Source organism: Tachypleus tridentatus, chromosome 6, assembly GCF_004210375.1.
Source record: "Tachypleus tridentatus isolate NWPU-2018 chromosome 6, ASM421037v1, whole genome shotgun sequence".
In the NCBI taxonomy this organism is placed as follows: domain Eukaryota; kingdom Metazoa; phylum Arthropoda; class Merostomata; order Xiphosura; family Limulidae; genus Tachypleus; species Tachypleus tridentatus.
The window spans coordinates 71,418,241-71,445,918 of record NC_134830.1 but is presented as its reverse complement, the minus strand read 5'-3'; the positions used below and the strand labels follow the sequence as shown (position 1 = coordinate 71,445,918).

General features: G+C 32.9%; 1 protein-coding gene across 2 annotated transcripts in view; it reads right to left on the bottom strand.

Moving 5' to 3' along the window:
* The window catches only part of LOC143252775 (proto-oncogene tyrosine-protein kinase receptor Ret-like), a 97,105-nt gene that overhangs the window by 25,921 nt on the left and 43,506 nt on the right, over nt 1-27,678 (bottom strand). Inside the window, exons 4-11 of one of the 2 annotated variants that reach the window (XM_076505450.1) lie at nt 26,355-26,605; nt 23,892-24,051; nt 19,681-19,775; nt 16,463-16,549; nt 7,617-7,845; nt 3,377-3,403; nt 2,301-2,513; nt 931-1,200 (exon numbers count right to left, since the gene is read on the bottom strand). In XM_076505450.1, coding sequence (XP_076361565.1) covers nt 931-1,200; nt 2,301-2,513; nt 3,377-3,403; nt 7,617-7,845; nt 16,463-16,549; nt 19,681-19,775; nt 23,892-24,051; nt 26,355-26,605 — 1,332 coding nt within the window. The remainder of the gene's footprint in view (nt 1-930; nt 1,201-2,300; nt 2,514-3,376; nt 3,404-7,616; nt 7,846-16,462; nt 16,550-19,680; nt 19,776-23,891; nt 24,052-26,354; nt 26,606-27,678) is intronic. The other variant, XM_076505451.1, reaches the window with a different exon arrangement.

Below are 27,678 nucleotides of genomic sequence, written 5' to 3'. Positions count from 1 at the left end.
ATGAATTATGGTAAGCGTGCAGAGAAGGGTAGACAGGACAGACTTATGGCGGACCTCTTAGCAAATGAAACTAAATTGTAGAGCTATTGTCAAGATGCACAATCGTCAAATGAAGCATGACAAGACGTAGCAACAGAGACTTTAATAACGTGATGAGGTTCAAAAGTCATTTTCATATAATGTACTTAACCTTCTGATAGTGAAGAAGTATACTTACATACCATGATAATTAAATAATAAAACAAAATTAACCACTTTATAGTTAAGGAGCTTCGAAATAAAAATAAAAGCAAGCTGTAGATTGATATTTGTTTTGTATTGTTTAATTTTGGGTTCACACTGGTATTTCAGTGAAACTATTGTATTTTTTAAACAAAATATTTCAAAATAAAGCATATAATGTAAAAAAGTAAATACTAAAATGTGTCATACACGAACAATTAACAAAGGTGAAAAAGGATTCTAGAGAAATCTTCATTAACCTATTAGGTTAAAAAAGAGGAATGACAGAACGGAAAGACCTAATCATTGGTACATCAAAAAATGCTGTAACATTTATCATTTGTACTCTTTAAAGATTTATCTCTTTTTGTTTCTAATAATCATGGTGTAATAGCAGTGTAAAAAAACAACATTATTAAACTAAAAACAGAGGCATTGTGACATTGATTTCAAACGTCAGGTCACAGGATGTGTTTAAATTATGCCATTCATTGCAATAAAAACGTAAAACGTGCAGATACGTCAAACAAACAGTTAATATCATGAACATTTCATATTTTAAAAACTAATTCAGCAAACGTTGAAATGAACAGTCATTCCACGATGGTAATTGTTAAATTCAGTCATTTCAAGAGATTGGTTTAAAGAATAGATGTTTTCGATATTAATTTATATATTACTCTAAAATATAATTAATGTAGTACAAACCAGACACAAAATAACTATTGTCTTGGTTTCCCATTTCCGTTCCAACATCATCTAATGTATCCGCTTCCTTCGACGAGATATTTGGTTCTTGTTGACGAATACGGTCACTTGATTTCAAAACTCTACTTCCGTTTGTTATTTTGCCCTCCTTGATTTCTCTGTCAGGCCAGCATGAACAGATCTCCCAAGTTAAACAAGTGCAAGTGCCAACTGCCGTCTCAATACCAGTTTTATTGTTGTTTGATAAAGCAAAACCTCCTTCAAGATTTTCTTGAAAGAAAAAAAAATCCGAAAAGCTGAAATCTCAGATTGTTATGAAAGTTTAGAGAAACTGTAGTTTCTGTAATTAATAAAGTTTACCACCTCAAAAATATCCTATTACAGTTAATTTGATATATAGGGTTTCCGAAAATGAATATCCCAAAAATAAAGTTGAATAGCTTTATTGTTATTGGGATAACAACACAAATTCAATGTAGATACAAATCGTAGGCTTGCAAGTTTTGTGATGTATTAATTTTTGTTTCGTTGAAATTCGTGTTTACATATGCTAAAAGAGTTATTTATTCACGTCTCCGAGAAATTCCTTTCTTGTGACAAAGAACAATCCTCCAACAGGGTGGAGCACCACCTCACTCTACTTGATTTGTTAGTGTTTTTAAATCAAACTTTTCCAGAACGTTGGATTGGTGGGGTAGGACCTATGAAAAGGCACCCTCGTTCGCCAGATTTAACCCCTTTAGATTTTCATCGCTGGGGGTTTTGAAAACAAAAATATATCATGACTAGCCAAAAGACCCTGAAGAGCTGAGAAATCGGATTTGTGATGTTAACTTATCATCCTTATTACTGTGATGGAAAATGTTTCTTCAGAATTTGAACGCAGAGTTAGATTAATTATAGCGAATGATATAATACGTGCAGAAGTCCATCAATTATTAAAACTTCAAAGGTTGCTACTTGTTTTTATAATAAATTTTTGTTGTTATCTCAAATAACAATGAAGTTATTCAGCTTTGTTATCTGAATGCAAATATCCATAATATGTTATTGATCGTTCGTGAGAGACTAGTTGCGAAATTCATTTCAAGTGAAAATATATTTAGACTATAACATTTCTCCAAACTACTACCTAAACGTTTTATTGAAACCAGTAATTATTTAAAAGGGTTTAATAATCTGAAAAGTCAGACAACTGATATTTGGTAATGTTTCTTCAAACTAACTCATCTGTTCAAAAGGAGTATTTATTAATCCGTGCTCAACGAGTACATACTATTATAAAAATCATTCTAAATAATTTGTGAGTATTGACTAAAAATACTTTAATTCCTAAAATATGTCGAAAATAGTACAACATGAGTACCAACCAGAACAGTCCTGCGGGCAAATATGATTATTGATTTTTTCCAATTCATCACAAATACCATCTGGGCAGATGTTTAGATCAGGACTGCACGTAGCATACATAGTAGTTGGAGAGGTTCCATAATGGTTTTCTCGCCATAAGCACTGACCTGTAGTGGTTCCTACCCCACAAGAGGCGAGGCATGTATTCTTATCACCATTTTTCGCACAAAAGTCTGTTGAGTACCACAAAAGGCAAATAATTATTACACCCTTTATACCTATATAAAAAATAATAAAATAAATAATGTAAAATTATATATTTAAACATCTAACACCGCCCTCTACATTTCGACACTCAGTTACACAATCCCTTTCAAACGTGTGGTCAGCTTCCGGTCAGTTACCTCTTTATACCTATATACCTATATTATACCTTTATACCTATATTAAAAATAATAAAATAAATAATATAAAATTATATATTTAAACATCTAACACCGCCCTATACATTCCAACACTCAGTTACACAACCCCTTTCAAACATGTGGTCAAACCTCTTTATAAATAATATAAAATTATGTATTTAAATATCTAACACCGCCCTCTACATTCCGACACTCAGTTACACAACCCCTTTCAAACGTGTGGTCAGCTTCCGGTCAGTTACCTCTTTATACCTATATACCTATATTATACCTTTATACCTATATTAAAAATAATAAAATAAATAATATAAAATTATATATATAAACATCTAACACCGCCCTCTACATTCCAACACTCAGTTACACAACCCCTTTCAAACATGTGGTCAGCTTCCGGTCAGTTACCTCTTTCTTTCTTTGTGAACCTGACGATGACCGAAGAAGGTAGAAACGTTGTTTGCTCCTCAACGTAAAATATTTCCTCACCCCAAACGAGCCGTTTTTACATATATATTTCTCTACAAGTGGGTTTTCTCGACATCACTAATTAATACCATAATTTAAAGACAAGTACGTTTCATAAAAGCCATACAATTTATTAATGTAATAACTTTAGTAATAAAAGAACTACCTAAAAGGTAACTTTAAGATTTTGTTGATCTTGAACTTACCGCAATCGTTGAACTTGTTTTTCTGACCTGTGTCAAAAAAGATCAAAAGCATTTAGTTTGAACACTCAAAACCAAAGTAGTTTTAGTTTTGGCAACAGAATGCAGTACAACTCGATTTTCTAGTAACACATAAAAAGTATCGTTCTTAATTATAGTTTTAAATTATTTTACTATTTTCCTAATAAAAATCAGTCGAAAATTGATATGCTTTTCGTCTGCCAATTTAATTCAATTTTCCTAGATACAGATAACTGGTAAAAGTAAAAAAAATAAATAAAACAGAGTAACAAACAAATCAAATTACCATCTAAACCATTCTGGTGAATCTCCTTTCATTCTGTCAGAGAAGAATTTCTAAGACAGCATGGCAAAAGCAAGAGTTTATTAACGATTATACAAAATATTTGTTCAGTAACTTTAACAAAATCAAACACATTAGATATTGAAACGAACAATGTAAAATATAATAGTAATTTGATGTTTTTAGCTGTCATAATTCAGAATTTGTTGTAGATGTCGAGAATCGATGCATTTCTTGCTCAAACGAACATATCACTATAATTAACTTCTCTGTATTTATGCTTTTACATTCCAAAGAGAGTACAATGTGGTTTAGCTATTCAGGTAAGTCTAATTATCATCTTTTCAATTAATCGTTCTTCTAATCGCCTTACCTGATAAGCTAATAAAAGTTACAAATTTCGCGAAAAAAAGTCAAATGTTTAGCCTATGGTTGTGTGAGTTTTGTTAACACTTAAAAACAACAGCTATAAACTCTCATAAAACACTTTATACTTCAAAACGTTACAAAACGAAAGTAGTAAAACTTCCTAGGATTATACTTCATTAAAATATTAAAGGAAATTCTATCTAATGTGGAAAACAAAATAACTTTTCTTAAGTGCATAAAAATACAAAAGAAAAATCATTAAGTTTGTGCTCCAAGATATACAGTGTTTAAATAAAAAAAATATAGTTTAGCAATGTTCACAATTTCAAACTTTTTTTATCTACACACTTTTTAGTTTATGAATCAAAGTCGGGATTACAATTCAAACTAAACTCAAAAATAACTCAAATATAATGTTAATTACAATCAAAAGAAAACCAAAAAATCAATTAAGCGTTCCAATTAAAATATATTACAGGTTAAAAATTATACAAGGTTACGATGTCATCAAACTACACTCAAAATCTCTTTTTAATAAGTACGGTATTATTTTTTGTAACCCAAGTATGAGTTCTATTCTACTGACAGTGAGTGTCTAAATTTCCATGTTGAAGCTTGTTTATTTATTTCATTTTTTGGACTGTTTTTGCTTGTTTTGTTGACTGTTACATCCAACCAGCTCCTTTCTGGAAATTAATGTGTGTGTCCTTCATATAAATGTTATGGTATTTTGTATGCCACCTGAGGAAATGATTGTGAAAATAAAGGTTACATTTATATTCGGTTTTAATGTTAACTTGTAAACTCTGATCAGAGGAAGTTCTGAAACAGGTGACACTTGAAAAAAAGCTAAATTTTACTCTCTCATATCTAGAATAAGAATATATGTTTGTTCTAGAGTATTTCGAAATATTTTTCAAAACTTTTCGACACTCGTATGCTATGCTTTATTGATATTTTTATAAATAGCATGTAGCTAGTCATGAAATGGTTTGAATTACTGTATCAGATAAAAGTAGAATACCACATTGTTCACTCAGGAAAGTATCTGCCTGTCGCTCTTCCCACTCTGCGTTATGTATTAAATCGTGATGTTTTGTGTACAAAGATATAGATTGGTTTAAGCTGGAAGCTTATCTCCCTTTGAGTGTGTAATGAGAATTATAACTGATGCGGTTACTTTATGACTGTAGGGTACCACATTATGACTTCTCCAAAAAGTGAAACGTTGACACATTTCTTTCTGGGTTAGTTGTGTGCAGTCGTTTTTATTTGTTTGATTTTCAATCCGATAGTCAAAAGTTATTAAAAACGTAGTCGTTTAGTGTTGTAGCAGTTAGATACTAGCATCTAGTTCAGTGTGAAAATAAATATATACTTTAAAAATCATCTGAGAAATAATAGCAACAAAAACTGGCAAATAAATTTCATAATTAGTGTTAAAAGGCATAGAAAAATATATGGTATTCAAACGTGCTTGTAAGACATTGTGTTAAGTTTATTATATTTTTCATCACTACATTCTTAATGCAGTTTGTTAAGGATTTTGAATAATTAAAATAATGTAAAACAATAATAGTATTTCAGCGTTTCTCTCAGTACAGGTCCTTTCACGCCGGCTTGGCAATGCATACGACAAATACTGTGTTTGAAATAATATTATTATACATTTTTCTAGTACTTTAAAATCCAAGGAACTAGGGTAAAAATACAGTGCTAAAATATAATAGGCCTGGTAGGTCTTATTATAATCATCCTTCGCCAATTTGTAAAAGGTGTACACATTACAACAATAGTTGTTATCAGATATTCAATTGTTATCTTGTGTTTGATAATTGGTGATGATATATACAAAAGTAAAACAATATTCATCTGAAAAATATGAACTTACTTATCTTCCGTAATAGAAGCCTAGATAACATAAATATACATATTTCTGTAAATTTTGGCACTTTTGCGGAAAACGAATAAGCATAAGTTGTATCATTACGGCAGGTTATAGTAATTAAAAAATAATTACTTAGAAACGTCAAAATAGCAAAAGTGGTTAGAAGCAAGGAATTAAGAAAAAAATTTAAAAATGCCAGTTTAACATTTAAATAGCAAAGTATGAAATTTTATATTTTGTGCATAAATATTACTTATAGTAAAAATATAGCATTGAATACTATTTTTCAAACTCGATGCGTTAGCGAGCGAGAGATATGGCGAATTGTTTTTGCTGGTTCTTTTTGTTTAGCACAAAAATATATAAAACCTGATATTTTAAGTGTTTTAAGCCTCTTCCCTTAAGACTCGCCGTTGAGATCGAATAAAACTACACGTTTGATTTACATCTAGAAGCACACGAAAGCTATGAACTAACCAAATGAGTGCAAATATATGCTTTGTTAAGTTTGTTCTGTTTTGTTATTTGTGTTTTTGATGAAGTGTAGAAGCTGGGTTAAATAATAATAAAATTTTCAAACAGACTTTTTAAGGTTCATAAAACGACAAATGTATGAATATAGAAAATATAATTTTGAGTCCTATCCATCTGAAAGTAGTTTTTTATTGTTCAATAAAATATTTCAAATTTATATTTCTGGTTTTTTGGACATATTATAAACGAAAGACAGTTAGAAATATGCCAGGGGTCTCTGATTAGTTGAGTTATAAATCATAATTTCTTTAATGATAAAAACAAAGTAGAAAATCTTTACTATATATTACAATAATAGGTTTATGAAATTAATAATTAATATCTATAGAGACAATGAAAACCATTGTAGTCGATCTTAGATAGGGTTGCAACAAAAACTTTGGTGGAACAAAAATAAATTGAAAAGTTTTAGCAAATGCTCTTTTTTCTTTAATGTGCCTTTGTCTAGAGTTATTGATGAGAGGCGGAATCTCCCGAAATCGATTTAACTCAAAGTTATATAACAAATACAAAAATATACTTGGTTTCTAGTTTGCTTTTTTTTATTCTCTCGTCAAAACTCACAATAATGGTGATAAGAGAAAAAAAAGCGCTTTACCAAACATAAGGTAACTCTACAACAATAATCATAAATTATGAAAAATGATATTATTTGTTAGAATTCATATAAAACATTGATAAGAAGATTTGGTAATGTTAATATTTATAGTTCGACATTCTTATTCAAAGTGAAATAAGGCTTAAAAAACTAAGTCTGAAAACGTGGTGGTTTAGACACTTAACTAAAAAATGCACTCGCCCATTTCGCAAAATTTATTTTGTTGGCTTCATGAATGTGGCGGGACGGCGTACGTCATTTGGCATGCAGTTCAACTGAGTATGGGCGATTGGTTAACGGACCAGCGCTAGACGTGGTATTAAACACCACATTAAAAAAAAATTGAAATTCCCACCAATCTCAAACTGTTCATTCGATTAATAATACAGTTAAAATGAAATAAAAGACAAATAGAAGGACAGCTTTGCTTAATACATATAGATTACTACCTTGCCTAATAATATGTTTTAGACAACTTCATAACCTATGAGATGCAGATCTCAGTTTAATTTTCGTTAGTTGTTAATTGAATAAACTGAATAATTCTTACCTTCATCAGTAACATTAATTAAGATTATTACATTGTTCTTTTCTTTGGTATTATTTTGATTCCAGGACAGGTTTAGTTGAATTTCTTCCTCTTCTAGTTCTTTCAAGAATTTGGTATCAGCCACGTAAATAATCCCTGTTCTAGGGGTCACTTTGAAAATACCTTCTTTTTCAGAGGTTAAATAAAACGACCAGTGGTCAGATTCTTTAACTGGCATTGGCTGCAGGACCTGAATTTAAAGATAATTATCAAATGCATGCGATTTAATGAGAGCTGTGTCCACCAAATTACCTTGTATTATTGACATGAAGTTCAGAATTTCTCTTGCAACTAAGTAAACAGGAAATATCACTAAGAACGAAAGTAATTGATTGTTTTTATTACGTGTTTAAGAATATTTTTTTATTTCTTATTCAGCTGGTTTACTGTGTTTTAATAAACAGATTCATCAATTATAAAAATAGCTAAATGCAATTAGTTTTATTTATGTGATATTTTGAATTGCTGGCTACAAGTATATTTTCCCCTCGAACCTTTGTTATAGGATTCTTGTCTTGCTACAATCTTTATGACTAAATAACAATGTCAATAATGGCACACCATCCTTCATTTCATCATACCTAAAGTCTCTTACCAGCTTAAACAAATACTGTATTCCTTTCTCATGAAACAATTGGAAATAATTGCACTCGCAGAGAGATGATTTTGCGACAGAATCTAAGCAAACCTTAAAGTAGTATATGAAAGCTTTGCTTTATCCCACGTTTTGTCTCTTATCCTCCAAATGGATGCCTGGGTGGTCAAGGCACTCGGTTCGTAATCTGAGAGTCGCGGGTTCGAATCTTCGTCATACCATACATACTCGTCCTTTCAGTCGTAGGAGCGTTATAAAGTGGCATTCAATCCCACAATTCGTTGGTAAAAGAGTAGCCCAAGAGTTGACGGTGGATGGTGATGAATAACTGTCTTCCCTTTAGTCTTACATTGCAAAATTAGAAGCGGCTATTGCAGATATCCCTCGTGTAGTTTTGCGCGAAATTCAAAACAAACCAAACCTACAAATGTTTGAAGAAATTTATGTCTATATATCACAGCGGAACTATCAGCTAGCGAGAAATGTGGTGTTTTATTGCAACCTACATAACCACAATCACATTGGTACTCTACCAAAACTGAAGTTCATGTTGAAATTCCCAACCACCACATCGTTGGCTTAGTGGTAAGTCTGAAGGCTTATAACCCTATAAACCAACTTTCATTATACATAATGGGCACATCACGACCAAGAGCAAGAATACAATATACTTGAGAAAGGACTAAGCTTTGTCTTAACGATAACAAACTATCCACTTCAGATTTTGCTTCAAAAAACAAACAAAAAAGTTTATAGTAAAGTACTAAGCTACATAATGGGCTATCTGTGCTTTGCCCACCAAGAATATCAAAACCCGATTTCTAGCATTGTAAGTTCGGAGGCATACCGCTCTGCCACTGGGGGCAACAAAAAAGAGACGACTCCCAGACAAATAGAAGAAAACGTCGGATTTAAAATAAAACTAAAGTAGACAGTCCAAAAAGCCATGAAATGTAAACTCTAATACAGTACCATTCCGACAGAAAAAACTGCCCAAGGGAACAACGCCATAACATTTATAACAGCAGAAAAAGGTAATGCCACTCTAACAATGGCCAATAAAATAACAAAACCACGCCTAGCCTCAATTTTAACACAGAGAAAATAAAATTATTATGAAATAACAAAAGAAAATTAGAAGAGAAAGATTCAAAGAAGTACATTAACTAACATCTCTCACAAAAATAAATATTTTAAATAAATACTGTTATTATTAACAGATTAAAAATGTCCTCTCGTGTTAAGAATCCACTCTACCTTTTACAGTACATAATAATAATAATATCACAATACATAATGAACAGATTCGATGTATCCAACACATTCTCTGCCAACAGCTTAAAAATTATAAAACTTTGAGTATAAGCGTTAAATGACGACTTAACGTAATATAACTCTGCATCAATATAATTTACTTCTAACATGAATAATGAATAGAACATACTATTAAATTAGAATAAGGTCCAATCACTGATAACCAGTAACCTCTACATGGAACGTTTAGGAGGTCACGTCTCCAAACAACCATTCTAGCCTTAGTGTCTGGTTGAAGTATCTTGACGTTATAGTTGTTATATAGCCACGTACTACAGAAAACATAACAAAATTCTTGAACCACCTGCACGGGACAATTCACAAAGAAAAAAGCAGAGTATTACAAAGTTACATTTTAAAACCTGATGACCTGATGGAAACCGAAAGATATTAGATAATACCTTGATTCTAAATTGAACTACCTTCAGTATTGCTAAATTCAGATGCTGTAGGACGCATGGTGTCGACAAAGAGAAATATTTATAATACAGAAAATGCTAAGAAGAAAGAATTTTATGTTGTTTGTTTTGGAATTTCGCACAAAACTACTCGAGGGCTATCTATGCTAGCCGTCCCTAATTTAGCAGTGTAAGACTAGAGGGAAGGCAGCTAGTCATCACCATCCACCGCCAACTCTGGGGCTACTCTTTTACCAACGAAAAGTGGGATTGATCGTTTCATTATACGACCCCACGGCTGAAAGGGCGAGCATGTTTTGGCGCGACTCGGGCGCGAACCATCGACCCTCAGATTACGAAGTGCACGCCTTAACGCGCTAGGCCATGCCAGGCCCAAGAAGAAAGAAACCAACCGTTTTGACACTGGACATCTTGAGCTTTTGCTAAGTAAGCAAATTAAGATAAAAACTAAGAATAGCAGAAATAAAATTACAGACACTCAACCATTATACCATCTCTTGAAGATTTCTCTTAAACATACAAAAGACATGCAAACAGTAAAAATTCAGCACAATGTTAAAAAATCGCAAATATTACGATTGTACTTATTACCAGACCAATAACAGACATCTTCTAGGAAGAACAAAAGAGCATCATTTGCAAAATTCCTTGTCAGTAGTGATTAGAATACATTGGGCAAACAAAACAAAAGAATGAAACCGAAAATATAGCAATATAATATACATATATATAACCCTTTAAAATATAATCTAGGTGAAACAACCCATCATGCTGGATAAGACCATACAACCATACGACAGAATGGAATAATACTGAAAAAAGTAAATATTAATTACACATCTAAAAGATCACACAGTCCTTATAGCAGAGAAATAAGCAAAAATTAGATAACTTGTTGAAAGACGTGAGTTAGTTAGTTGATTCCAGTGTTACTGAGGGAATTCCCTTAATAGTAAATAACACATCAACCATTCTATTATAGAACTGAACCCCGACCTTCTTAAAGACGACAGCAAATAAGCAACCGAAACGTAAAATAATAAATTAAATAGTATCTTTGTTTGTTTGCTTTGAATTTCGCGCAGAGCTACAAGTTAGCAGTGTAAAATTAGAGGGAAGGTGGCTAGTCATTACCAACCACCGCCAACTCTTAGACTACTCTTTTTTTCAACGAATAGTGGGATTCAGCGTCACATTATTATGCCCTTACGGCTCAAAGGGCGAGCATGTTTGGTGTGATGGGGATTCGTACCCAAGACCCTTAGATTACTAATCAAGTGCCCTAACCACCTGGTCATGCCGGGCCCGCTAAATAGCGTATAGTAATAAAATTAGTAATTTTATTATCGTAATCTTACAGGCTACTAATTATGACATTTAATATTCAATATCTAGAAACTTTCTGCAAATACAGATTTTTAAGTATTTCTATAACTTTCGAAGTTGTGCAGAGTAATACATCAGAAAAGGAATGACTCACTTTATTTATCGTGTTAAATGCGTCTGCATATCAAAATTTTACTTGCTATATGAAATTCCCAGGCATTAATTTTGACTGTTTTAAATAAAGCTGAATAGAAATATCGTTCCTGCTTACTCTCGTCCCCCCAAATAAGTATTCTCTTGCAAACATTATCTTTAGTTATAATGTTTGCAAGAGAATACTTATTTGGGGGGACGAGAGTAAGCAGGAACGATATTTCTATTCAGCTTTATTTAAAGCAGTCAAAATTTATTTTCTAGTTTTGTTACGACATATTTTACAACGCTGAAATCAGAGGTTCCATTCCCCTCGGTTGGCACAGTATATAGCCCGATGTGGCTGTGCTAAAAGAAAAATACACACACACGATATACTTTAATTCTGTTGTTTTTATTTATGTTATAGTGATTTTTATTTCCTCAGGAGATTAATATATTGGAAAACAAAACAGGAGTTATTTTAAAAACTAAGAAAAATGATCCTTCGACTACACATAAATGTAAATTAATATATTTATATTTAAACCAACGTTTTTCCTTTGTGGTTTCGTCAGGGTTAAAATACGCAATGCATATTATATATATATTAACCCTGAAGAAGCAAAAGCAAAACGTTGATTTAATTACAACTTTATTATTTTTATTTATTTGGAGTGTAACGGTCGTTTTCTACTTAACTTTTATCAAAATGTGTAAATTCCTCCAGTACGCAGTACAAATTTTGATAGACAACAAAAACAAATTATTGTAAGTGAGCTGTATTGATTTTTAAAGCTCATTCAACGAAAGAGAAAAAAAACAACAAAAGATTATTAAGAGATCTAACTTGCCACAGTTGCATGAATTATCGACCAAGGTAAAAAGTTAACAGAAAAAATGGTGACCGTTTGATTATTTTAAATTTATACCAAAATAAAAAACAAACAATCAACAACATAGCAACGAGAGCCAATTTGTTCTTGCCAAATTATCGACAAGTGGAAAGAAAAAAAACATAAGGCTACGTGAAAACTGTGACTCCTTAACAAATTAGAGAAAGAACAAATAAAAAAAGTGCTATACTTTTTCTATGTTTATTTGTTTTTGAATTCTTACAACGGCCTGTTTGTTTTACAGTTTTGATAAGGTTACACAAACAAACCGTTTATGCCTTTTTTTCGATATATGAGGTGAGGTCTGTTTGTTTTTGAATTTCGCGCAAAGCTACACGAGGGCTATCTGCGCTAGCTGTCCTTAACTGATCAATGTAAGACTAGAAGGAAGCCAGCTAGTCATAACCACCCATTGCAAACTTTTACCAACGAATAGTGAGTTTGACCGTCACATTATAACACCCCCACGGCTGGGAGGGCGAGCATGTCTGGTGCGACGGGGAATCAAAACCGCGACCCTTACATTACGAGCTGAGTGCCCTAACCACCTGGCCATGCTGGGCCTAGGTTGCTAGTCATCAGCACCCATTTCGAACTTTGATCGAACATTGAGTCAACTACTGTTTAAGCAGTAGGATTTGACTATTCACTGTTATATTGCATGCATAGTCCTAACAATCTTTGAAATCATAGTCCGAGTATATTAACCTCTATGCCGCTTTTGACCTCATCAATGAATTAGGAAGAAAAATGTTTTCCGGTCATTCATGTGTAGTTGAGAAAGAAAAAGTGAAAAAGAAGCAAACGAGAAAGAACCTTGAACTCTGAACTTTACTTGATTTTATGGAGTTCTCAGTAAGGTAAAGAAAAATATTCTAGTTTTTTACATTTATTTGTCTTCTTCAAATTGTCAATAAAATAACTCTGGTCTCTTTCATCCATTTTTTCTCATGAAATCCTCAACAAAGTAAAAATCACTGGTTTCTCGACTTTATTTGTTATCCTCATAATTTTATGAAAGTTATTCTAAAATTAACTAGTTGTATTACACTTACTTACTCTGCTCTAATCGTAAACATAAGTAAACAAAAAACTCAGAACATTTTACAGTATTCTTATGTCTTCCATTTTAGAATTAGAATTAGAAACTAAAATTAATACAAGTCAGCTTCCGATCCCGTAACTGTTTTGTTTTTATCGTTTTTAAGTTGTAAAGTGTCTTTGGTTTGCACATGCCTTGGAATTTATGACAAAGTGAGAGAAAATTAAGAGGTTAAGCATTCTAGTTTCTGATAATATTTTTGTCCTTGAAACTTTATTCTTCCAAGGAGAAGAAACAACAGTTTGCGCTATGTTTATTTTAGATATATTTTTTTGTCAAGGAAATTTCGTTCGTTTTTGGAATTTCACGCGAAGTTAGTCGGCGGCTATCTCCACTAAGTGTCCCTAATTTTGAAGTTATAGATTAGAAGAAAGGCAGTTAATCAAAATCACCCATTGTAAGCTCTGGTACTATTTTTTTTTATCAAATGAAAGTTGGATAGACCATAACATTATAACGTACGAGTATGTTCGATAATGGTATTCGAACTCGCAAGCTATAGGGTGCGAGTCAAGTACTTTTACCGTTAAGCCATGCCAGGCCAAAAAAAGTTTGAAGTGAGTTCAAAGATGAAAAACTGCTTTAATGTGTGAACATACATATGTATATGTCTAATAGTTCTGTTATGTGTGTAGATTACTATCAAGGCATATGAAAATTTTTAACAAGTTTTACAGTTATAAGGATTTTATTTCGAAATATAATTTTTTATGTTAATAAAACACATTAGTTGCTATTAGATTTATGTTTGGCTTTTGAAATCTAGTTAACACGTAACACATTTATGATATTAATACACATTATACTTTAACCAATAAACAACCTCTTACAAATAAACTTATTGTAATTGTTTAAGTTCGTTTCCAGGTGACTTTGATATCGATTCTGAAACAAAACTTTAAAACAGTTCATAAATGCACGTTACTGTATACAAAATAAACAACAACACTAATATAGCTGTTTGTTTTTAACCACAATTATTACAAAACGTTAGAGTTTATTTTGTGATGTGTTTGAAAGGGATTGATATTGCCTTTAATTTTCTTATCTAAGATCAACTTAATAGTTCTTTGTTCTATCAAATTCGAGCACAATAAATTCTAGACTGATATGCAGAAAGATTCAAGGCAAACTGCAATATGTAAACACAGTTTATTTTGTATTACTCTGCACTGTCCATGTGAAACACGTACAGGTGGTCCCTATATCGCGAATATAGGATGCTTAAAATGATTACATCTTAGAACACCTTATCCAAGGGAAACCATATTTTGTCAGAGGCACGCTCTGTTTTCAAGACGTCTCGATTGGAAATGTCAGTCAAGCTAAACCTAATGCACTGGAAGAGCTTAAAGTACGCTAGAAAGATATAATAAGCTAACTAAACATTTACAAGTAAGATAATCGAAGTACGTGTAGATGTTGAACACTATGATTCGTTGACATATGAAAAAATTTTGAAGGGATAATTTTTCACCTTCGTTTTCTTCTAACATTATTCATCATTCTCTTGATGTATAAAAATCACATTTTTTGAAATAAATGGTGGGTTTCCTACCTTTTGTTGGGTAAAGCTGCAAGGTGGAATTAATAATTACCTTTCAAGTGTAAAGACTGACTTACAATGCTAACAGGAAAATGTCGACAATATTTTTTATCGCTCGAAGCTATCTAAATTCAAAGGGAATTACACTTAAAAAGTGGAACTAGATCTTTATATGCGTTCCTGAGATATAATTACATTCCTCGCGTGCATGTTCAAAAAAAGAAAAAGAAACGTAAATCAAATGAATTCATTCATACCTGTTAAGCCACTTCATATGTATCGTGTTTTGAACTTTTAAAGTCACAGTTAGGAAACCAGTGACTACGTATGTTTTGGTTGCTTGATTGTTTGGCGTTCTATTGCGCAAAGCAACTAGGATATCTGCGCCAAATAACCGGTAAAAAAATTAAAATAAAATATATATTATTAAAATTTGTAAAAAGGAATCCCGTTAAAACAAAACAAAGTCCAATTTTTGATTTAAAAACTTAAATAGCATTAAAAAGGCTAACGGCTTTCAAAATTTTTTTTAAATTCTAAGATAGACAATGTCATCATCGCCAATGATACTATGATACTGTGATACTATGATACTATGATACTGTGATACTATGATACTGTGATACTATGGTACTATGATACTATGATACTGTGATACTATGATACTATGATATTGTGATACTATGATACTATGATACTGTGATACTATGATACTATGATATTGTGATACTATGATACTATGATACTGTGATACTATGATACTATGCAGCGTCAGTGGTAAACTTGCGAATAAAACAACTCTAAAATGGTGCAGTTCTTCAGAGTCGTAACGACAGCACGATAGTAAAATGTGGGTGTATTTTGGCTAGTCTTGGAAAAACAAGGAAAGAGCAGGTGCAGTTTGATATATAAATTTGCAGATAATATTTCTGTAAGATAAAATATTGCTATTTTTCTGAAGAGGGATGTTAACTTAAGCTGAAAAAACTTGTCAAAAATAGCGCGAATTACCTGTGTCATGATATCTGTTATAAAACAATGAAATTTCTTTACTATATGACAAGTACAGGTTCTCTGATACATGTTCTGCATGTATATATGGTCTTGTTTACTCACATGAGAAGTAACAATGGGATAGTTATATTAACATAAATCATTATGATGTACATATCTACACACATTAGGATTGTCAATATCTGTCTTTATTCTATATATTATTTGATTTATTTGTCTCTTACATTTTCACAGTAAAGTTACATCGATGTATCAGCTATTACATAAAGTCATTACCTTATTTGCTAAAAAAACACAAAAAAACACCAATAGTACGATCGTTATTTACCTTCATAAACTTAAGAATTAGTATGAAGGTTCAGTGTGGGAAAAAGACAGTAACAGTGTTAGGAGAACATCTGATAATGTTTGCAATATCTCAATAGGTTTATGTGCATTAAATCGAAATGAATTACTACTTTACCCTGGAGTAAACAGCTGCCTGTCTAGAGACTGTGGCTGAAGAAATTATCGCAGTCGTTTTATTATAGACATGAACGTTATAGATGACCTGAAATAACATACAAACATATATGATCAATACCAGTGCAATTACGTAATCATACAGTATTAAGTAATTGTTTTTATCTTTTTATCTTTATCTATTTGGAACACAGACGCAATGAAATGATATTAAAACATATAATTCACTATAATAATACATCTATACTCTAAAATTAAGCAATTAATTATTTTATCTTGACAGTTTTCTCACACATGATTAAAACATTATGATCGACAAAGAACTGCTTTTTCAATTATTGTTATAACCCCACATTTAATAAGTATTATTATTTTTTTTTACATATAGACTTCCGCTGAAGAGGGAGAGGGGGTGCGTTGTGAATGTATCAAAATATATAACTTTGTTTATGTTTTCCACATGAATGTAATTTTTGCCAATATTATCGCAATAAAGTGACTAAAAGTAACCATTTGTTTGTTTTATTAACACCTAAGAGAAGGAGATATATGTTATTATAATATAAACATATTAATTAAAAGTTATCTTTAATTCAAGAAAAGGCCCGGCAGGGCCAAAGATGGATAAGGCACTCGACTCGTAATTCGGGCTTCGTGGTTTCGAATTCCCGTCACACCAAAAATGCTCGTCCTTTCAGCCGTGGGGGGTTTATTATGTAACAACCAATCCCACTATTCTTTGGTAAAAGAGTAGCCTAAGAGTTGGCGGTGGGTGGTGATGACTAGCTACTTTCCCTCTAGTCTTACATTGCGAAATTAGTGAAGACTAGCTCAAATAGCCCTCGTGTAGCTTTGCGCGAAATTCAAAACAAACCAAACCAAACCAAACCTAGATATTTTAATGAGAGAGAACCTATAATAACAGTAGCTTAGCTTCTTTTGCTGTTTTACATCAAAGATCATTACAAACTATTATAAACATTTTTATTAAGTTGGAAACTTAACTTTTCCTTTATTATAGAACTGGTTGAAAAACTGAATTAAAATATCTACAAACACTTGTTTTGTATGAAAACCATGGTTTTATGATTACTTCTGGAAAGGGGTTTTACGACTTTTGAAATTTGAGCTTAAAGCCTGAATTTTTCACGTGACGGTTGAAACTTTCAAATAAGAAATTCGTAGAATTATTATTTTTGAATAAAATTTAATTATAGCATTAATTTTAATTAAAAACTTCACATATTTTTATTTTTAGAAATAGTTGTTTTTTATCTGAACACAAGCCTTTTTTCATACTAGAAAGACGTAAGGTTTTGAAGAAAATAAAGATTTAGTCTGTGTGTGTGTTTCTTATAGGAAAGCTACATCGGGTTATCTGCTGAGCCCACAGAGAAGAATCGAATCCCTGATTTTAGCGTTGTAAATCCGTAGACTTACCGCTGTACTTACGGTTGGGCAAACACTTAGTAAATCAGACGAAATTGAGGTAGAATCGAAGATGAACATTATTGGACTTTACAACATGTTATTTAATAATTTGATAAAGATTTTAAAGCTGGCCAGTTTAAGTTCTATGCTGAGTAAAGTTGAGTATCGTCTGAATGACTTTGATAGGTGTTATAACACATATTTTTTTTTTTTTTGCTACTGAAGTTAAAGCAACATACTTAATATTTAATATTTATTAATTATTAGAAATAACTATCTTAAGTTGTCGCTGATTCCAATATATCGTTAATAGGTATCTGTCTTTTAGAACATTATGTATGTTCAGTGTGTAGTTAGTTTAATCTCTGGTATGAAATATTTATTAGAGAAAACGGCCGTAAGTGGAAGTACATTTCCTAGTTATAATATTCATTGTCATTCTTGTTATTCAAAACATATTCAAATTACTTTGATTTTTGTTAATCTTGTTCTTTGTTGCTGTTTTATTATTTTATAAATTTCGTTCACACTGAAGGTTCAGCACGTTATATTAACCAGATTTGGAGCCTCACTACGTCGTTATAACCTATGCTTTACCTGTCGATTGTGTATCCCAAAAATAACCTTGTCATTTCCGTTGCAACTGATTGAACCACAACGCAACAACACCATTGGTTGCTTGGAAGCAGGCGAATCTCGATCAGATGTTGCCAGAGCTGTGAATGTCCACCCAAGCACCATCACAAGGCTATGGAATCGTCACCAACAACATGGATCAACTCGTAACCGTTCACGATCTGGCAGACCTCGTGTGACCACGCCCGCACAAGATCGCTACATCCGGTTACGTTACCTTCGGGATAGGACCACCACTGCAACGTCTACTGCCTCAACCATACCAGGGCTGCGTAGGATTTCCGATCAGACCGTACGCAACCGTCTACGAGATGCAGGGATCCGACCTCGACGTCCAGTCAGAGGCGTCATCCTCACCCAGCAATATCGTCAAGCACGGCTTCAGTGGACTCGGGCACATCGGGTATGGCCTCATCGACGATGGAGGCATGTTTGGTTCAGCGATGAATCACGATTTATGCTTCGTAGGCAGGATGGAAGGACCCGTGTTTACCGTCGCCGAGATGAACGTTTTGCAGCAAACTGTGTGCAGGAAGTTGACAGATTTGGTGGTGGCAGCGTCATGATGTGGGCTGCCATCGTCTACAATGCCAGAACAGAACCTTTTGCACATTCGAGGGAATCTTACGGCTCAACGATACGTCGACGAGATTCTTAGGCCCTATGTGCAACTCATCATGGTGAACGTCAACGACGTTTTTCAACATGATAACGCCCGTCCTCACACAGCCCGACTCACCACTGTCTTCTTGAGATACCACAACATCAACGTTCTTCCCTGGTCCTCCAGATCACCAGATTTAAACCCTATTCCATGGGCAGGAGATGCCAAGCAATTATTGGTGCTCACGAGAGGCATACTCGTTATTGACGTTGAGTAACGTTAAACGTCAACTAGTGAGCGTGGACTTCGCCTTTGCAGACTTTGGATGTTAGCAGTGAATGTGCAAAGTTTCACACATATCATACAGAATTACCCGGAATAAACTTGTTAACAATTTGTCTCAAATTTTGCCTTTTGCGTTTCTTTTTTGAAGAGTATATTTTAATAGAACATATTCAACCCTGTATAATAAGAAATAGAACGCTTTTTTAACAACCTTTATGAAACTAAGTCTCATTAATCCAGAATTACTAAAATATTTTACTTACCCTGTTGTTTTTCTTTCGTAGACCTCGATCCTCTATTATCACAGAAAAGTTATAATCTGGTCCCGCGAAAGCTAACTGCTTGACAGTTCGCACCACTAGAAAAGAAATAAATGTTTTAGTGGTATATTTATACAAAGATGAATGTAATGCAATATATATACATTAAATATTATTGTTATGATGTTTTCAATTATAAAAATAGATATGTTTGTTTTGTTTGTAGTTAAGCACAAAGCTACACAAAGGGCTGTCTGCTCTCTGCCTACCCCGGTTTCTAGCGTTGTAAGCCTGCAGACATAATGCTGTGCCACTCTGGCCAAAACGATATCTATATTTAAACTAAAACCACATATCTCACTGAGTATGCATTATTTCGTAAAGCGTCGATGGTTTCTTTAGAACGTATTTTAGCGCATTGAATATCATGTTTTATTTTTGTTTTTTCGGATTCAGCATGTTTATAACTCTACTGGTTTTGGTTGTTGTTTTAAATAAATTTATTGAAAACCACTTTCTTTTATTCTATTACGTTTAAAGAACTCGACGTGAGACTTTTCATAGGTTTAATATTTGTGATTAAAACTGCATTACAGTTTATAATCTGTAATAAATTTTATACTTTTTTCTTGTTTCTGGGCGAAAAGTGTTATTTCCCAATTGCTTATACCTTAAGTAAATGGAAAAGACCTATTTTTCTGTTCAAACTTTGCTTTTGTGACTTAGGTAATGAAATTTCAAACTTACCCATTTTCCAGAACATTCCACGTTGATTCAGTGCTGAGCAGCTGATAGAGAATTTACTTGAACTTACAAAAATTTTCAAGAACTTCCTTTAATGTTGTAAAACTTACGAGAATTGTCAAGAACATTTTAGAATTTTCTAGGACTCACCATAGTATTACATATACAGGGACTCACCATTCACTACTTCAGTTTATTTCTAGCTGCCTAAGTGAACACATAGACCTATCTGATGGCATCAAGAAGTTGCAAGCATTCTCCAGACGCATTTTTGTATGTATGTGACCAATTTATCAAAACAAAAGAGAAAAAGTACTCTGTGACAGTATCTGCTAAAATGTGTGAAGCCAACAAGACATATTTTTCAGCATGCCTGTCGGGGATCAAGACAAACCCTTGGCACCTCATTATACCTGCGAGCACTGCAAAAAAAAAAACCTCTAGAAGGTAAGACGCACAATTTTTGTTTGATTGAATAGTTAGATTTTATATTATACAAATTTAGACCTCTCAAAATTTAAATATTTTTCGGTGCACCTCAAAGAGGAATACAACACTGTCAAGACCATGCTAGAAGCATTGAAGTATGATGAGTAGAGCAGGAGACTTCAAAATGGTGGCATTCCTGCGGGGTTTCCAAGGAGACTTTACCAAGTTTCCCTGTTATCTTTGCCTATGGGTTAGCAGGAATACGGCAGTGCACTACAACAGGAAGCATTGGCTACAACAGACCGAGTTCTCTGTGGGGAGGCATAATGTCAAGTGTGAGCCACTAGTGGACCTCCAGAAGGTGTTGTTCCCACCATTGCACGTAAAATTGGGTCTTATGAAACAATTTTTCACAGCTCTTGATAAGGAGTCTGCAACCTTCAAGTACCTACGAGACTTCTTGCCTAAGCTGTTTGAGGCAAAGGTCAAAGCTGGTGTCTTCGTTGGACCACAAATAAAGAAGATCCTGAAGTGCTTAGAATTCCCCAAGAAGCTCAATAGGAAGGCAAAAAAAGCTTGGACAGCTTTGTCGCATTCGTTTGGGGCTTCTTGGGCAATCACAAGTCCGAAAATTATGTGGAACTGGTTGAAGCTTTGTTGAAGAAATACGGCAAAATAGACTGCAGGATGTCCCTGAAAGTCCATATCCTTAACGCTCATCTTGATAAATTCAAGGAGAACATGGAAGCATACTCAGAGAAGCAAGGCGAGCGCTTTCACCAAGATATACTGGACTTTGAACGTCGTTACCAAGGAGCGTATAAAAAAAACATGATGGGATATTATACTTAGGAGCTGATACGTGAAGGTGATTTACATTACAGTCGCAAATCTCGAAAAACTTCTTACTTCTGAACATTTTTGTATAACTTTATTATAAAGACATGTTAATCTTGATTCATATGTTGTTTTGTTCAGAACTTATGTAAATGAAAATGTACAAATTTGCCCATTTTTACATAGAAAATAGGTTAATTTCTCAATTTTATTATTCAGCAAAGTTTGAAGGGAATCATAGCCATTTTCTGTACTTTTACAACATAAGCAATTAAGAAATAACACATGCTATCCAGGAACAAAATTTGTGTTACCTAGTGTTATCTTTTGTTTCTTACAAGTCATTGCTCAGGAGACCTTTTCCAATACCAGAACTCATCACCTGAACTGCACGATAAAATCCAAAATGAACAAATTACGAAGACTGGTAAAATAAACACCTCTGCAGTCTAAGCTATTTTTATTATAAATATTGGGGTCTCTTAAGTTTTAAAATGATTTTGGTATTCAAACCGTAACTTTGGATGCAAAACTTTTATTTATTATCGCAATTTGACTTAATACTTTAGATTCTAAATGATTTTTATTGTATTCTAAATGATTTAACAGCACATTATATTCTCAAGGAGTATCTCCAGTTTTAAGAATATTAAATTGTATTATAATGACCATTTCAAGTTTTATTTGCTTTTCTTTCTTACTTTCTTCGTAAGGTATTGCCTACATCTATAATAACGTACAACAGTTCTTATCTTAATCGGACTGTTCACACCAACACATTGCCTTCTTTTGTTACCTATGGATCTAAGTCACAACATTATGACACGAATAATTAAAAACAGTCTTAACACTAAATTAAAGCAGATGTTATAGATATATTGTTCATTAGGGTCAGTTAAGGAAGTCGAGCAACTTGAAAAGTCTAAAATAGAAAATATAGAAATAAAAATAAACTTTTCAGTTACTTAGTTTATGGGAAGTGAATAATGTGTTTTGTGAGAAGCGAGGAGGAAGAGGTTATCTTGAAAGATTTGAATAGACAAGTAGCGTGTATGAAACAAAATAAGACCCTCAAGAGCTAGAGTGACATAACAGTACATATAGCTTTCGGGAAAGCATGGAAAATAACTTTACCCTGAAATTAGACTTTTATGCATTCTTTTTCATATTATTTGGCTATAAATTTTGTTTAAAGTTACAAAACTTGTCCAAAGTCGTGTTTTGAGGAAACTGAAAACGTCTGGTTGGTTAGTTATTAAAATTGAATTAAGAGAAACTTAAGAATTGGTGTAACTAAAAATTGTTGACATCAACATAGAAATACCATTAACTTATCAAAGCCAGTTTTAATTATGTGCACATAATAAAGAAGATATACATTTAAACAAAAGTGAGCAATATAAAGTTTTCAATGAATCTCATGCACAATAATTATAATTAGTAAACCAAGGTATTTACATCACTATATTATAAGCTGCGCCCAAATCGACGAACTATTGTATTAGTTTAGATTTATATTTTTTTATTCACCACTAATAACCTAAAATTATTGTAAGAGTTGAAACAAATCAAAAACAGAAAAGGCCCTTACTTCACCTCTCAAATTAAAAAAAAACAAAAAAACAGAATAACACAGGTCGCTCAGTAGTATTGGATAATTAATTATGAAGATATGCCACATGTAATTCGATTACTTATAGTATTTTAGGTTATAAATGATGAGTAAAGAATTACACGTCTCAACCAATAAACTCCTCACATTTTACCGTTATACAAGGCCTACTTTATATCTTTTCTCCTTTTAAGCAACATATATAAACCGTGAATTCGGCGAAACTTGTCTGTTACAATTGGAGTAACGAATCGAAGAATAGATTCTGTCTCTACTTTTTTTCTCTCACTGAAATTCAGATTTTGGTGAACAAAACAATGATAAACTCTAATATATAAGTACCTATATTAAAATCGGCAAAGTGTGGTATTTCTGCTATTAAATTAATAGGTATTTCAATGATCACCAAACTGTGGTAATCGCTCTAGTCTAGTATAATGGTAGTTATGTCGATAACATTATATTATAATGTGGACCAAATTCCTGATAATATATTCATGTTTGATGAGTATAAAGTATTATTTAATTTTTATGTTATTACTGTGAAAATAAGGTAAATAAAATGTATGCAGATTTTCAATAACCTACTTACATATAACTACAAATGTTTCATTCTTCATTGCTCTGTCGTACACCTCAGCAATCCTAGCCCTGAAAAACCTTGAAGGATCATTTTCAATCCTGGCTTGTATATCGTTGACTTGTGCAGAATCTTTATCAAACACATTAAACTGGAACTTGAAATCTGTTCCCTGGAATTAAAATGGTAATGAAGATCATACTATCCTTGTTGCTACTAGGATCAGTAACTGTAGCTGTCGCATGCAGTTAAGAGACGTTGGTTGTGGTAATAGAGCTAGTTTATGCTAGAAGAAGGTGGAGCTGATGATAATAGTGTTGAGGATAGAAGTATAAATAGTTGCTGCGACATTAAAGTTTCAATAGAGTCAGTATTAAACGATTTAATTATGAGAGCGCCAGTGTAAGAGTAGTAACGGTAATACTAGAAGGACTAGTTTTGTGATTGTTGTTAAGATAATAGTGATTTTAATACCAGAAGTAGTATTTATGGAGATAACGGTTAAGATAGTAATTAGTAGTTTAGGTCTTAATATTAGATGACCATGACCTATTTATGGAGGTGGTATTGAATGTAGCTATGAGGTTAATACCAGAAACTAGTTATGGAGAAACTAATCAGTATAATATTGATACTCATACAAGACGAAGAAGCTGCGTGAATGGTGATAATGGTATTATAACTTTTCTGTCCTAAAATATTAACGAAAAATGTTATAGTGCCTGTGATAACGGTGTCATTATTAAAATCAGTATTTAAGGAGATTGTAGCGATATTAATATTCATTTACGTCTAGAGGGAAATAAACAGTTCTAAAGATAATAATGATAATATTAATCACTTCAGATATAGAATTAGTGAAAAAATAATTAGTTGTGAAACAGAAGGTAATGCTAGTAATGGCATGTCAATTCGTTTAACTTTTATCCTTTAAACAGCTGGAATGTTGTTTTTGAATTTCGCGCAAAGCTACACGAGGGCTATCTGCGCTAGCCGTCCCTAATTTATCAGTGTAAGACCAGAGGGAAGGGAGCTAGTCATCACCAGCCACCGCCAACTCGTGGGCTACTCTTTTACCTACGAGTAGTGGGATTGACGGTCACATTATAACGCCCCCACGGCTAAAAGGGCGAGCATGTTTATTACGACGGGGATTCGAACCCGCAACCCTCAGATTACAAGTTGAACGCCTTAACCCACCTGGCCATGTCGGACCAGGGAATGTTGTATGTAACAGCACCGTTTGATAATGGCCGTCGTTCAAGGGTTAAGCAGATATATATGTATACTATTATCCGGGTTTTGTACTTGAGTTTGAGACGAAAAAGAAAATAAAGAAGCACATTATAACTCAAATTTTAAGAGGTACAAAATACGTTTTAAAAAATAGCTTAAAAAGGAATAAAAATAAATATCTTGGTAGAAAACTTTCGTAATTACATAATTACTTACCAGAGTGAGTTGTTTTTGAGTTTCTTTAAAATCTGGCGAGAGTCAATAAAACTGTGGTTGCTTTTAGGTAAAGTAGATTTTAAAAATAATTATTAATTTATATCTCAACGTTCTTTCCAAATATTGTGACACTCAAAAGTATAAATATGTTTTCTATAATTATTCAGAATTAAAGAAATCCAACAAAGGCAAATAGTCCTAAAATTAAATTACTTACATTTTAGTCTCTTATTCATTAGTAAAATAACAGAAACTAAAAGTCCAGGTGACTTATTTCACACAGAAAAAGCTTGAAAGTCGCTATTTATGAATGTCTTGGTGTTTGTGCTTGTTGCCAAAACAATTACCTTTTAACTGGTTAAAATAACACGTTTTTCTATAATGAACGTTTTGCTGTGTAGCTGAAAAGTCATCACCTGTTTACCAAACACAGTCTTTCTGTTACAATATGTAAGATACCAAACAACCATTTATCAAGTAATCCCTTAAGGACGATAACCGGAAAGGTTTTTACATGTCATTGACATACCTACATATTTCGGATATCAATTTTAGAATTAATGAAATACTATTACGTTTTACTATGCAAACATGTTGATGCTTTTTATGAGAAAGTTGCGTTGATCAAATCTTTTTGAACCTTTATTACACACACATCCAAAAATTGTTGAAATCAATTATTGTTTTTAAAGAAATGTTACATCATCAATGCTGCTTTATACGTTTAAAATGTTATTCAGAAAGCTTGCATCATACTAGATTTTAAATTACTAATTTGATAAATGTATGCAATAAATTTTACATAATCAGTCTTGCCGGAGTTTTATAAAGACTGATTTCACGTTATTTATAATGATTTCAGAACACTAGTTACGACTTCATTTACATGATTTGTAAGCAGTGATATCCTATTACTTAAAATGCAAAATTCTGATGTAGTCTGACGTGTGTTTCTCAAACATTTTTATTGAGTTGAAAGAAATATCTGTGTATCTATCTGTTTATCTGTCTGTTCATACATACTTCGTCTTCAATCTCACTGGCATCCACTTCGATCAACGAATTCACATTTTTCGGCATATAGGGGGCGTTGTCGTTTACATCCAATATATGTATTCTTCCATTCAAGTAAAATGTCTGTGATAAGGGAATTCCGTTATTATTTCTTACGGAACACCGAATTTCAATCTTTTCGTTGGCCTTTTGATCAGCATCCAAGGACGCACGAAGCTTCAGCAGTCCTTTTTTTCGGTCTATAGCTACGATTTTCTCTCCTAAACAAGAAAAATACATGAGTTATATCATAGAAAACAATTCTTTTATGGACATCTTAACCGTATTTTAACATTTCATTAATTAGCAACCAGATTTCTATAACCTTTCTTTCAGTTTTACTGTATACAATAAAATAAACTTTTCTACATATCTGACGTCGTTCTTTACAAGGAATATTTTGAAATAACTACGCACAAAATTACAATAAAGTATTGCTAATAATAGAATAATCAAACACCATTCTTTTACTGTAATAAACAAAATAAATTTTATTGTTTTAAGCGTAACTGCCTTGTTAACGCTTAATACAAAAACAAAAAATACATCTGTCAGAAGGCCCGACATGGCCAAGCGTGTTAAGGCGTTCGATTCGTAATCCGAGGGTAGCGGGTTAGAATCCTGGTCGCTCCAAGCATGCTCGCCCTTTCAAACGTAGGGGCGATATAATGTGACGGTCAATCCCACTATTCGTTGGTAAAAGAGTAGCCCAAGATTGGCGGTGGGTGGTGATGTCAAGCTGCTTTCCCTCTAGTCTTACACTGCTAAATTTGGGACGGCTAGCGCAGATAGCCCTCGAGTAGCTTTGCACGAAATTCAAAACAAACAAACAAACATCTGTCAGAGCTATTGTTGATAAATGGTTACAGTGACAGGTTTTAAACTGCGGTCTTACAGTGAAGTTTCTCTTATTTTATGCATGCGTAATTTGTACTTATTCGGTAAATGAAGAAATTCGTAACAGTTTACCAAAGTATTACACGAAGAAAGTAAGACGTGTTTAAACTAAGAGAAACTATAAATCACTGAGTAAGAAGTGTTGGCTTCTGAAAACTATATTTAAAAAAACTGAGGCGTACAAAGTCGGTAAACTTTTCTCAAGTAAGGTAACGTTTGTTTTTAAGATAGTTTGTTATACTTTTTACGTGTGAAGTTTGCTTTCAGTCTGTAGGAGAGAAGACTATGGTGAAACTTTTAAATTGACGCGTGTATTTGGAAGCTTTGCTCGAAGCCTCGGTTAATGTTGTAAACTAAAGAAAAAACTATTCACTTTTCCCAGAGATTCATAGATTTT